Source organism: Notechis scutatus, chromosome 4 (assembly GCF_049901735.1).
Source record: "Notechis scutatus isolate UNSWTSFEM ecotype Mainland chromosome 4, rNotScu1.2, whole genome shotgun sequence".
Classification (NCBI taxonomy): domain Eukaryota; kingdom Metazoa; phylum Chordata; class Lepidosauria; order Squamata; family Elapidae; genus Notechis; species Notechis scutatus.
This window is the reverse complement of record NC_142012.1, coordinates 160,460,821-160,475,019: the sequence shown is the minus strand read 5'-3', so window position 1 is coordinate 160,475,019 and position 14,199 is coordinate 160,460,821. Positions and strand designations below refer to the sequence as shown.

Sequence of the window (14,199 nt, the reverse complement as noted above, 5' to 3'; positions counted from 1 at the left end):
AAATGAGATATGCATTTCCAACAGCTTGTAAAAGGTACTCACACGCCCACCTCGGGTAGACTTTCAAGTCTCTAGGACTTTGTGCATTGTTAGCAAACATCTTGGTAGAAAATGTTTCAAAACCACAAAACTTGTCCAAAGTGTCCATCAATCAAAGGGAGCTTACCTTCATATCAAGATGTGCTGGAGAGCAAGCCTTTCCTAGCCAAAAGGATGATGAGAACTCAAGTCAACCTCACTTGAAAACTTGATCTAGGCAATCAAGAATATATCTATTTGCTTTGAGCCTCAAGAGCCATCAACCTGCAGACAGCCCAGTGCTGTCAAAACATTTAACATCATGCCCAAATGCCTCATAGTGAAACTGTGGGAATTGCTAACAACTGGCACATCCATGTCCATTTAGCCCCAAACTACTGAAGCAAATTTATATTCGGTTTCATTATCTCCATCTCCTCCTCTCTGACTGTCTCGCCATGTACATTTCTTCCAATGGCAATAAGAGCCTTGGAAGGTCAGTCCCTCATTCCGCAATTACACAAAACTAGCTTATCCATGTTGGAAACTTGTATTCCAGAGACCTTACTTGAGGAAGTGAGCCTAAATCTGAAAACAAGCACATCAGAGTTGAGAAGGAAGACAGCCAGTACCCAAGGTTTACCACAGGGCATATCCACTGGGGAGTAAAATGTTGCAGGCTGGATTTTGCTCTGTTGAACCTGTCGTGCGCACTATTAACACAAATACAAGGCAATAAAAAGGGAAGGATGTTTCTTTTCTCCATAAAATGCTCTGTGTGTGTGTGTGTGTGTGTGTGTGTGTGTGTGTGTGTGTGTGTACACACACTTCTGACTGTAACAGGGTCCTGACCAGTCAGTGTCTCCAGCTGAAACATCAGTTAATACTGGGGGGTGAAGGCTTTTTCCTTTAAAAAGGCTGAATAACTGGCCCTTTAAACCTACTGGAAGCTTATCACAACCTATATCACAGGTTAAAATGTTTAAAATCTTATGGGAAATGGAGAGAGTCCAAAATTATTCTGGAGATTATAGGCTGCCAACGATTAGGGTACGGTAGAGTAAGGTAAGGCAGAATAAGTAAGATAGGCCAGGATTGACTATAGTAAAGATAGGGGTAGAGTAGGGTAGAGTGGAGTAGAGTAGGATAAAGTAGGAAAGGGTAGGGCAGGATAAGAAAGGTAGAGTAGGATACAGTAGGAGATAGGCTAGGGTAAGGGAACAAGAGGTAGTTGAGTGGTTTGATGTACACATTTGAGTATTTCTCAACATTGGTAATTTTAACATATGTGGCAATTTAGCTGGCTCAATCTGTAGAGATTCTCAGTCATCTAGGCCATGGTTGTCCCAAAGGTGTTTTTTCAGGAGGCAACTGGACTTTGTTTTTTCTTTTGGAGACATTTTGCTTCTCATCCAAGAAGCTTCTTCAACTCTGACAGGGTATCTTTTCCTGTCAGAGCTGTAGAAGCTTCTTGGATGAGAAGCGAAACCTCTTCAAAAGAAAAAAACAAGCAAGTCCAGTTGCCTCCTGAAAACGCACCTTTGGGTTAGCTGGCTCAGGAACTCTAGGAGTTGAAATCCACACATCTTAAAGCTGCGAAGTTGAGAAGCAGTGACCCAGATGTTGCTTAAGAGAGTGAATGTCAACATTTCCTCAGTAAATCTACAAGCAAGACTGCCAAATCCAACTGAACGAGCATCTCCATATTTTATTAGCGCTAAAGGAGTCTGTGGTACAAAGAATTCCTTCCAAATGGTCTGAAGACAGTGATCTAGTACCACTTGGCAAATTAAAAAAATAAGAGTAAAAATGAAATGACCAAATAGAATGGATTTTCACAAACTACATACAGAGTCCAGTTTCCAACTATCTTTCTTCCCAATTTAACAGGGAAGGGAACAGGAAGGAGAAAACATAATTTTTTTTAAAAAAAAGAAAGAAAAAGAAATAGATTCAGGGTATTCTTTTCGTGGAATTGGGATTTTCTTCTCCTTTCCTTTTTTTTGTACATTCAAAGATTATTGCATCAGAAAAATGGATCATGCACGTTTCATGTTTTCAGACAAAAACGTTTAACCTGTATTATTCTTGTCACTTCTAGCTACATTTCAAAGGTGCACCAATTCTACAGTTTTATACTTCTCTTTGCTTTTTAGTCGCATGCTTTGCCTATGCACATGCGTTAGATAATAAATATTAAATACAGGAAAGAACATTAGAAAAAAAAAAACCATGACATTGGGAATATTTTGCGGCAGGTTCCACCAGATAAAGGTACAGATTGAAAGGAAAAAAAAATGCTTGAGGTAATTCTGTTGGCTATAACCACTCCACCAAGACTTGTTTGAAATTCATGGAAGTTTCTTCTCAGAAAATTCAAGTACACAAATACCAGCTGGGACTCTTCAGAAAATACCAAGGGCTGTTTTTCTTTTTCTTTTCTATTAGTCTATTAGTCGGCATTCACAGAGTTCCTTGTAAATCCTTTTTCGCACTCTGGGCATGTCCTCTTGGGAGAATTGAAAAGACTGGTCTAAGGCGAGGCACTTGCAGTACTGCGGGAAAAACCAAGAAGGAACACGTCTTAGAAACAAGGACGAGAAGCAACGTTTCAGCAGATTCTGAAAAAAGGGGAAAAGCCTTTTTAAAAAAGCCTCTGCCTTACCTGGAGTACAAAAACTCCACAGTCACTGTCATTTTTCTGTTGTGGAATGCACTGGAAAAAAAACAAACCACAAAAACGAAACAAGAGTTTAACACAAATATGCACACCGGGTTCCAAGTAGCTGATTTGCATTCTGCAATTGCTCGTTTCCAGATCACCAACTTGCAACCTACGTTAACGGTTCCTGATGCTCAAAAGGAGAATATGGGAAGGAAGCCCACACTGGCCAAAAAACAACAACAACGCTGCCCCCTAATCTCTAATTGTGGTGTGCATCTCAACACTGTGCCAATCATTTTGCTTTCAGAAAGATCCAATTTGTGTCTCCCGTTTAAAAGAGGACCAGGTAGCAGATAATAAAAAGTTTGCTCCCTCCACAGCCTGGAGATCACTGAGAAATCTTGCTGGCTAGATGCTTCCTAGTTGGGGAATTCTGGGAGTTGAAGTCCACAAGTGTTAAAGTTGCCGAGTTTGGAGAGCCCAGGACCTAGGGACGTTGTCAGAAAACATTCTGATTGGCCCAGTTCTTTAAAGAGGAAGGGTCGAAGTTTTTAATGTACAGACTCATGACCCTTTCCTATTAACGGCCAGCAGAGAAATAAGTTAAGAGTACATATGGCAAGTCTACTGGTCTAAATTTTCCAGGGTATCCTGATGAGGAAGCTGCCGGGACAGCTGCTCCAAATGTTGCTCACTGCTCCGTTCTGTTTCCTCCTGTTCACATGAGCCAAGAAGTATATGCAACCCACTTTCCCTTGGAAACTTTTCTCCCAGAAATATAGCCAGAAATATAAAAGGCACTGCCCTTATTTTTAGAGCTGCCTTCCCAGCAAAATCCTCAGAATCCTGTCTGAATCAGCACTGGCTGGGGTTTCTGAGTCCAAATATAGTTGGAAGTTCTATCACTTTAGGATCAAGAAGAAAGCTGACACGTCGAAGAAGGAGTTGACTAGTGTTTTTTTTCTAACTTGGCACCTTTCAGATGGATAGGCTTCAACTCCCAGAATTCCCCAGCCAGAATCTCATGACGGGACTTTTCCATTTGGCCTCTTGGGAGAGCAAAAGCATCGCCTGAAGAGTTTTGCAGGATGGAAACTCTCCGCCAAACGTTTTTACTCTCAAGGTTGGATGAAAAGATCCCTCCCGAAATCCAGGCAGGATTTCCTGCTTGGATTTTGTGAACAGCCCTTTTCAGCCAGCCCTCAGGAACCAAAGGGAGTCATCTGGACAGATGGCAGCAGCTTGTGACTTTTCCTGCTGGCTTCCCCATTGATTTTCTGGGGAAGCCAGCAGGAAATACCACACATGGTGATCACATGATTATGAGGTGCTTGGCAACCCACCATAACTGTGAATGGGTTGTCAAGACCACATTCATGTGACTGTGGGGGGCGCTGCAAACAGGTTAGAAGTGTCTTCGTTCAATACTGTTGTAAACTTTGAATGGCTGCTGAACGAATGGTCGTTAAGCGAGGACCACCTGCACCCTTACTTAGAACTGTGCAAATGAGAGTGAGAAAGTGGCATTTGTTTTTTAAAAAGAGATTGCAATGCTGTTGTTCTTTTAGGAGTAATACTTTCCCTGATATGATCCAACCAAAAGGATGTGGTGGCAGCTTGGGGTCAATCACAAGGTCACAAGGTCTCGATGCTCAAAACTATGGCAGTTTCTTATGTGGATTTGGCCACATAAGTAAACACACATGTTATTTTGTAAAGGAAAATAAATTCCACCTCCCAGCCACATGCCAAAATTTTAATAACCGAGACCGGGAAGCTTCTTCCCAATTATTTTAAGTAAATATTTGAACTCTGCTATCTCCTTTACACAGGCTCAATTTATTCTGAGCATGCACACACATGGTCAAACACACTAGTTCGGGGAAAGAGTTACTCCTAGCCTTTCTCTCCACAGAGCACAGATTTATTTTTTACAGCTTAGCGGCTTAACATATTTGGCCATCATTAAGGCATTTTAAAGCAAGGTTGCCCATTTGAGCATTAAAGACTTACTAGCCCCTATGAGCGCACCCTCACAATGTACTAACTGTGAGGAAGAGGGAGATAACTAGAAGATATGTTGAAAGATTTGCTTTACAGGATACCATTCAGTGAACTGTCATCAATCAGAGAGAGAAAGAGAGAGAACAGTAATTTAGAGGACTTTTACAGGGAATTCAATAAATTGCAACGTCTGTGAAAAAATGAGCCAACTCTTACGTCAAAAACCTGAGTAATGAGTAACATCCGAATTAAGTTCTATATTAGTATGTCTCAGGATCTTAATGTCTGCTGGAGGCAATGTTTATGTTGTTAAGAAAATGATAATTTAGTTTGGCCTTTTCCCATTCATTGATCTATTTTTATTTTCTCTAAACAGGCTTGTCCAACCGCGGCCCACGGGCCGCATGCGCCCAGGTCGCCTCGTAATGCGCCCAATGCCCACCCTAACCTTCATGAAAGATCCAGCGAGGAGGAGGAGGGGCAGGCGCGAGGCGGGCGAGGCGAGCAACAGAAAAGGCGGGCAGCCGCAGCCCAAAAGTCCCGCCCCCACCACCTCCTGCTGTTGCCGCCGCCGCCACCCTGCTGCATTTGCAGGAGGAGAGGTAGGCGCGAGGCGGGCGAGGCGAGCAACAGAAAAGGCGGGTAGCCGCAGCCCAAAAGTCCCACCCCACCACCTCCTGCTGCTGCCGCCGCCGCCACCCTGCTGCATTTGCAGGAGGAGAGGTAGGCGCGAGGCGGGCGAGGCGAGCAACAGAAAAGGCGAGCAGCCGCAGCCCAAAAGTCCCGCCCCACCACCTCCTGCTATTGCCGCCACCGCTGCTGCTTCTGCCCCGTCGCCGCTGCTGCTTCTGCCCCCGCCACCGCCGCCGCTGCATTTGCAGGAGGAGAGGTAGGCGTGAGGCGGGCGAGCTTTCTTCCCCTCTTCCCCCGACCCCGCAAAATTTGGCCAGAAAACTATAAAATAAAAACTAAATAATTTTTAATTAACAATAAATAATAATAATTTTATTTTATTTTATTTTATTTTATTATTTTATTAATTTAATTTAATTTAATTTAATTTAATTTAATTTAATTTAATTTAATTATTATTTAATTTAATTATTATTTAATTTAATTATTATTTAATTTAATTATTATTTAATTTAATTATTATTTAATTTAATTATTATTTAATTTAATTATGTGCGGCCCAAACCAAATTTTCATCTTCTAATGTGGCCCAGGGAAGGTGAAAGGTTGGACACCCTGATCTAAAACATGATTGTCTTCATCTTTCTGTAACAGCTTTGTTCCCTATGCCATCCCTCTGGTAAAACTCGCCATGCACACATATACCTCAGAACTAGACTGTGTTGTTTCGCTGTGTCTTATAATAATGTCTGTGGATATAGGCATATTTTTTATTTATTTATCTTGTCGTGTATATTGGAAGTGCGTTGAGAGCTGTATGGAATGCAATTTCATTTTAATGTATGCTGATTAGTGTACATTTAAAGGCACAATAAAGCTATTCTGAGTTTAAACTTGGGGTACTCAAGATTTTTGGGGCCAACCGGAACTCTTGAATGTTCTCTCGGACTCCTAGAGAGGGAGGTACAAGTAATCATCAACTTACAACCACAATTGAACCAACATTTCTGTTGCTTAACATTTGTTGAATGATTTTTGCCCCATATTACAACCTTTCTTGTCACAGTTGTTAAGTGAATCACCACAATTGTTAATTTAGTAACACGGTTGTTAAATGAATCTGATTTCCTCATGGACTTTGCTGGTGAGAAGGTCACCAAAGGGGGTTGTGAACCAGCTGTCAAGCATCTGAATTTTGATCAAGTGACTACGGGGGATGCTGCAATGTTATAAGCCTGAAAAAAATCTGTCGTAAAGTCCCTTTTTTTTCCAGCACCGCTGTAACATCAATCAGTCACTAAATGAACCGCTGTTAAGTCGACGACTACCTGTCTTCTCCAAACACTGATCGTTGTGGTGGTTGCAACGCATTCAGAAAGCAAGGATTTTGGAGTGAGATTCCCTATCGTGACCTCCGCATCTCCTGGATCCTTTCTATGAGCCCCATCAGATAGGAAAGAGTTCTCCACGAACAGCTGGGCAGCAGCTTCTCACCTATTTTTATTTTTTGGTGCTTTTGATAATGTGTTTGTATATGGGCTCATAGGCATATTCGTAATGATGAAGCTAAAGATTGGTGATTTCTTCTTCAACACCCCCATTCCTTTTTGAAATACTTTTTAATAAGGTACATACATCTGAGTCATACTACCCAGGAACCTTTCCTAACCAGGTTACACACATACACACCCAAATAAATGGGGAGATGGGGGACTCTCATATCTGGCTAGAAATTCTGACTTTTGCTTCCAACATGTAGGGAGGGACACCCAACCAGGCAAAGTAGCTGTCTGCTGCTCCTTTGCAAGCAACAAACATAAAATTAACCAAGCCACAGATTCAGAGATATCCTGAACAAGCTACAGAGTCTGATTTTTATTCAATCCATCTTTATAATTATAGGGAATTAGCATAACGATGCTATGGTTAAGCAGCAGCTAAGCTGTACTTTGCAGGCAGACAAGAATTTTTCTGAGGAGAAGATCTGGTACGCTGGTTACGCTCTGATTCCACGACGGTTATGTTTTTGGCAGCTTGAACGCTGCCTCAGCTACTGAAACGTTCTAATTTCCATTTTTCTGTTTGACATTATAAACAGCGCTCCGCTTTTAAGGGATACGTAGTTGGGAGAAGAGGGGAAGCTTTCTGTACAGCCTGGTGATGAACATCTGGATGGAAATTCTGGGGCTGAAATTCAGACGTCTGAAAACTGCCCAGATCAGAGTAGCCTCCCCCTCACTCACAAACGTGCCAGGTCTAAAGTAGGAATGGGACATCCGTAGTCCCAGGACTGATTGTAGCCACCATTTTGTTTTGTTTTGTTTTCAGGTACTGAAGTCCTTCTCTGATTAAAAACTCAGTGGTTCTCCATCATTCTGACCAGTGGTAGGATTCATTTTTTTTTTTTTTTACTACGGGTTCTGTGGGCATGGCTTGGTGGGCATGGAAGGGGAAGTCTACTTAAAATCTGCATTCCCTCCCCACCCCACTAACCTGCTTTCCAGCTCCATTCTCCTGCGCAGGGCAACCAAAGAAGACCCAGCCCATCAGCTGCGACTCTTGTGAGGTGGAAAATAAATGGGGGTGGGGGTGGGGGGGCAGTCAGAGGTGGTATTTGCCGGTTCTCCAAACTACTCAAAATTTCCACTATCAGTTCTCCAGAACCTGTCAAAACCTGCTGAATACCCACCTCTGATTCTGACCCAAGAAGTTATGGCAATTACAGTACAGCTAGTCCTCGACTTTCAACAGCTTATTTAGCGACCATTTGAAGTTACAACAAGCACTGACCTATGACCGTTTTTCACAATTACAACTGCCACAGCACCGTGATCAAAATTCGGACTTTGGGCAACTGACTCGTATTTATGACAGCTGCAGTGTCCCTGGATCATGTGATCCCCTTTTGTGACCTTCTGTCGAGCAAACTCAAGGGGGAACCCAGATTCACTTTACAACCTGGTTTCTAACTTAAACCACTGCTGTGATTCTCTGAACAGCTGAGGCATGAAAGGTCGTAAAAGGAGGCAACATTCACTTAACAACACCTAGTCTCACCTAGCAATGGAAATTTTGGGCTCAATTGCAGTCGTAAGTCGAGGACTACCTGCAATATGTCCTAAAGACCACCCAACCCAGTAAAAATTAGTTCCGAAGTAGTGAGGAAGGGGGAACCTTAACATCTTGCCCCCATTCCCCCCAGCTTCCATTTTCACCCTGCCCAGTAAGGCCCCCTCCCTCACTCCGTCCCGCCATTGTCAAATGCAGCTCCCAATTCTTCATTCCTGGACTCCATGCAAAGCTCTCATTTGAGACCAAGTCAAACCTCCTGGCAGTCGGTTTGCTCTCCAAACTTGTTTCAGTTTAGTTTCTGGACGTCTCATTACCAAGCTAGGTAACATCATCAGCAGGATTTTCTTGTCCTTTTTCTCTCTACCTTATACATGTCTTGTGGGCCAGTGTGGTCAGTTGGTCGTGTGATTGGATGTTCGTTTGGAGCTGTGTTTAAATTCTGAGCAGCTGATTGGTTTTCTTGTGGATCGGCCGTTTGAATGGTCTGGTTCCTTATATATTCATACTGGTTGGATCTAGTTAAGAGCCGCAGTGGCTAGAATGCAGTACTGCAGTCTGCTTCTGCTGATTGTCAGCTGCCAGCAGTTTGGCAGTTCGAATCTCATCAGGCTCAAGGTTGACTCAGCCTTCCATCCTTCCGAGGTGGGTAAAATGAGGACCCAGATTGTTGAGGGCAATAGGCCTGTAGACTGCTTAGAGAGGGCTGGAAAACACTGTGGAGCAGTAAATAACTCTAAGTGCTATTGCTAAAACCTACCGATAGGTCACAACCAGCCTTGTGTGCTGCTTATTGGTAGAATACAGGAAGTCTAAGGCTATTGCTAAAGTTCAAGATGCTTGTTAATTGCTCCTTGGGTGAAATATTAGGCTTCAATAAATTCACGTGTGTGGCAGGTGCTGGCATAGCCAATGATTTTTGTTCCTTCCCAATCAAACCAATGTTGTTTATTATCAATGCAGCTTAAGATCGGGATTTTTGGTCGTGCCATTTCACTGCTCATTGATGTTCATGAACCCTTGTTCTCAATTGCCTTCCTTTTCATCCCACGTAGAATTGGTTTAAAATTGTTGCAATTGATTTTGTATTCTGTGTTGCTGTGGTCTCCCTTCTGTGTTTGGTCTTTGACTTTAGGCAGCTCTTTCCCAAGTATAAATGTGGGTTTGTGAGCTTTCCCAAAGTCAGACCTTCCATCCAGGACTACCCTCCAAAATTCTTGAGGCTTTCAAGAAGAGATTGGATTGCCATTTGTCAGAAATGGTGTAGGGTCTCCTGCTTGGGAGGGGGGTTGGGCTAGATGACCTACAAGGTCCCTTCCAACTCTTAGTGGACAACCAGCTAAATATGAGCCAGCAGTGTGCAGCAGCAGCCAGCTAATGCAATCCTAAGTTGCATTAACAGAGGGATACAATCGAGATCAAGGGAGGTACTAATACCACTCTATAAAGCCTTAGTAAGACCACACCTAGAGTACTGCATCCAGTTTTGTTCACCACATTATAAAAAAGATGTTGAGACTCTAGAAAAAGTGCAGAGAAGAGCAACCAGGATGATTAGGGGACTGGAGACTAAAGCACACGAAGAACGGTTACAGGAACTGGGCATGGCTAGGTTCTAGTGAAGAGAAGGACCAGGGGAGAGGTGATAGCAGTCTTCCAATATTTGAGGGGCTGCCACAGGGAGGAGGAAAGGGTCAAGCTATTTTCTAAAGTGCCTGTAGGCCAGACAAGGAATAATGGATGGAAACTGGAGGAGAGATTCAACCTGGAAATAAGGAGAAATTTTCTGACAGTGAGAACAACCAACCAACACAGAAGTTGCCTTCAGAAGTTGTGGGAGTCCCATCACTTGAGACTTTCAAGAAGAGATTGGACTGCCATTTGTCAGAAATGGCGTAGGGTCACATGCTTGGGTGGGAGGTTGGACTATATGACTTACAAGGTCCCTTCCAACTCTGAATATTTGTTATCTGTAGCCCTGTTAAATGTGTCTGTACGCTGTAAACTGCCTTGCCTTCATGAATAGCACTTACCTTTGTAACAGCCGTCTGCCAATCCTGAAAGAAATCGGGCCGATTCTTTTCTTTAGCTTCTGTCAGCAAGTATTTCCGTATGTTCTTTTAAGGTGGGGAAAAAAAATAGGAGGAGGAATATGAATCAGAGCCTGTCTGGATCAGCCGTATGTTTCTTAAACAAGCACTTCCCCACACATCGTGCCCTTGGAGAGTCAGTGGGATACCATGAAAAGCGTTTGGCTTGGAGCAGAAAGCTCCCTTAATGGCCATGATTTAAAAAACATCCCGGGTAAATCTTGTAGGAATCATTAGCTTTTGGTGTAATTAACCTCACGGGGTTTTAATTCATTTTATCTCTGCAACAAATCTGTCTGTGTAGCCTGCAGAGTTTTACCGAAAGGAAGAGGATCAATAACGGACACGAATGGCTGACATGATTTAAGACGCTTTTAAGAACCGGCAGGAACCTTCGCTGGGTTGTCCCCTATGGCAGATTTGTTGGGACTACAACTCCCAGAATTCTGAAGTATATGTTGGTCTTGGGCCAAAAGGGTTGGGAGCACTGAGACTTCCCATTGCAGTGAATTTGGAAAACGCTACATTGGTTAAAAAAAGATATTAAGAACTCAGAAAAAAAGTGGGAAGAGTTAGAATTAACAATATACGATCAAGGATACAGGGAACTTCCACGTCATATTTTGTAAATAAGATATTCTAGGGGAAAGCTTATCAATGATGGCTCCGGCCAAATTGTAAGAAAGAGGTTTTAGATTACTAAAGTACATTTAGTCCTCGACTTGTGACCGCAAGGGAGCCCAATATTTCTGTTGCCAAGCGAGGCATTTATAAAGCGAGGCTTGCCCCATTTTACGACCTTTTTTGATATACAATTGTTAAGTGAATCATTGCGGTCATTAAACTAGTCACACAGTTGGTTGGTGAGTCTGGCTTAGCCATTAACCTTTGCCTGCCAGAAGGTTGCAAAAGGAGAGTATGTAACCACTGCAACCGTCGTACCTATGAGCCAGTTGACAAGCATCTCAATTTTCATCCCACGGCTGTGGGGATACTGCAATGGCTATAAGTGTGGAAAACATTCATAAGTCAGCTTTTCAGTGCTATTGTGACTTTCGATGGTCACTAAACGAATGGTTGTTAAGTCGAGGACTACCTGTAACAAGTGGCCTGGCAACAGAGAATAACTCAAGCAATGTGGCATTTATTTCGATATGTGGACGCTGCAATGCCTTATTGTTTCCCCAAGGTCACAATTTAATGGCTACAAAAATACCCAAAGTATTAACCAACTGATGCTCTATCCCTTTAACAAAAGATGGCTGGGGTCTGTCTGTCTGTCTATGTATCTATCTATGTATCTATCTATGTATCTATCTATGTATCTATCTATCTATCTATCTATCTATCTATCTATCTATCTATCTATCTATCTATCTATCTATCATCTCTATGTCTGTCTGTCTGTCTATCTATCTATCATCTATATGTCTGTCTGTCTCTGTCTGTCTATCTATCATCTATCTATCTATCTATCTATCTATCTATCTATCTATCATCTCTATGTCTGTCTGTCTGTCTATCTATCTATCATCTATGTCTGTCTGTCTCTGTCTATCTATCTATCTATCTATCTATCTATCTATCTATCTATCTATCTATCTATCTATCATCTATCAAATTTATTGGCCATTCGTGGGGACTTCTGATTTGAGCTTCTTCAGCGACAGACCGAAACCTTGTCTCTGCAAGGCTTCGATCCGTATTCGCCGCTGGAGTGCCCTGAGCTGGCTGGTTTCCGGGCTAAGCCACCCCGTAGAGGTGGTGAAGAGGGGGGAGACTTTCAGCAGGGTTGAGGAGAGCCACATCTCTCCTCCCCAGCTGGCCATTACTCCCTTTCCCGAAGGCGGTTGCAGCGGTGGTCAGAAATGGTCACCACAAAGAAGAACTTGACCGGAAAAGAATGTGCAGGAGGAAGATAAGAAGAGAAAGTTTTGGTTGACCGGGTCAAACAGCAAAAGCAACAAATAAGGTACCCTGGAATTGAAACTGTTAAAAAAAAATAACATTGTTCCCTAAGAAGATTTGTAAGCTGTGAAGGAGAGAGAAAAGGGAAAAGATTTGGTTTTCTCCTTTTCTTATACTGACAGCTAAGAGACTTAAGCAAGAAATTGGGAAAAAATCCACTTTGACATCAATAGGCATTTAATGCTGAAAATAAAAAGTCAAAGGGATAATAAAGATTTCTGGATAATTAAAAGCTTTTGAAAACAGGGAAGGAGAGAAAAAGAATAAAAGGGTAGGATCTGGAAGGGAGGAGACTACCTGGAATTAAAAAAGAACTTACAGCAAAATCTCAACAAGACTTCCAAAAGATACATTCTAACTGAAATATCGCAACAAAAACCCCAGGAAGAGAAAGTCGAAAAAGAAATAAGAAGATATAACTCGGGACTATCTGGATTACTTGATGATTTCTGGATTCTTGGTTATTGTTTTGAATGACTAAAATCAATCGGGTGGTTGTTTAAAACTTTTTAAAATGGCTCCACTTTTAGAAGAACTGAAAATGGAACTTCAAAAGTACAAAGAAGATGCACAAGAAGGGAGAGGTTCTTTTGGCTTTGTATTTCAGTTTTTAGAAATGGAGATTTGGAATTATGAGAAACAACAAGAAATGCCTGCAGAACAAGAAGATTGCGACAAAGAAGAAACTATCTTTAATGAACAAGTAATCTTAGATGGAGGGGAAAAAGGAAAGGGGGGAAAGAGAATGGAAAGTTTAAGATTGGGAAAAACAACTCCAAAAAAAATAGGGTGAAAAATATGTATAAAATCAGAAAGCAACAGAAGAGGGAAATGCAGAAGAGAGAATTAGAAGTAGAGAGACAAGGGGGTAAAAAGGGAAGGGAGAAGATGAGAGGGAAGAAAGAAAGGAAAAGAAGTTATAAAGGACAGAAGCAAAATATAGAGAAACAGGGCCTATTTAGAGATACTGGGGGAAAACTTAATGGAAAAAGGGATTCTGCAAAGGTACATAAGATAGTATTGTTATATTAGAAACAGAAATAATTTTTAGAAAATATGAAACAATGTATGATTAAAACATCTGATAAAATAGCTTTCGTAATTCAGTGGAATGCTTGTCAATAAATAAATGTAACAAAAGGTATATTTAATGATTTATAAAACATATGTGAAGAGAAATAAGGGAAAAATTAATTATGGAGATTATATATGTTTTTAAGGAAGTATGATATTTAATTAAAAAGAAGTGTTAAAGATGTTAAGATTTTAATGATTATTAATGATAGAACTGAACTGGAATGGAATGAGGATTTATAATTACATATATTTACAATCTTTCTTTTTTTTAAAAAAAGAATATAGTGTGTATTATAAGAATGTGCCAAGCAGAATTCGATTGGAAGTTATGTATTATGTATTATATTGAAGGTCATAACCTTAAGGTATATATTGAAGTTTAAATAAGAGTTGAATGGATGTAATTAAAAGATATAAAGGTGTCATACTCCAATGAGTAACTACAGGAGAAAATTTGTTTAATGAGAAAAGATAATATGAAATTGAAACAGAACAGACAAAAGTATAAATATAATGATTTGAATTGAGATGAGATCATCAAAATAAAATTGATAAAATTAAAAGAGGGGAAAAACTATGTAGAAAATGTAAAACAGTATAAGATATGGAATAGAATACAAAAAGGAGCATGAAATTGAGTTTTGTGTCTGTATAAAGAAGTTCAACCCAGGACCA

At 41.2% G+C, this 14,199-nt stretch overlaps 1 protein-coding gene across 6 annotated transcripts in view; it reads right to left on the bottom strand.

Annotated features, from left to right (window-relative positions):
* Positions 1-1,706: 1,706 nt before the first annotated feature.
* The window catches only part of SENP5 (SUMO specific peptidase 5), a 51,746-nt gene continuing 39,253 nt past the window's right edge, over positions 1,707-14,199 (bottom strand). For all 6 annotated transcript variants that reach the window (XM_087965418.1, XM_026684803.2, XM_087965417.1 and 3 more), the window contains 3 exons: positions 10,423-10,506; positions 2,684-2,734; positions 1,707-2,573 (listed from right to left, as the gene is read on the bottom strand). In XM_087965418.1, coding sequence (XP_087821544.1) covers positions 2,463-2,573; positions 2,684-2,734; positions 10,423-10,506 — 246 coding nt within the window. In that variant the 3' untranslated portion in view covers positions 1,707-2,462. The remainder of the gene's footprint in view (positions 2,574-2,683; positions 2,735-10,422; positions 10,507-14,199) is intronic.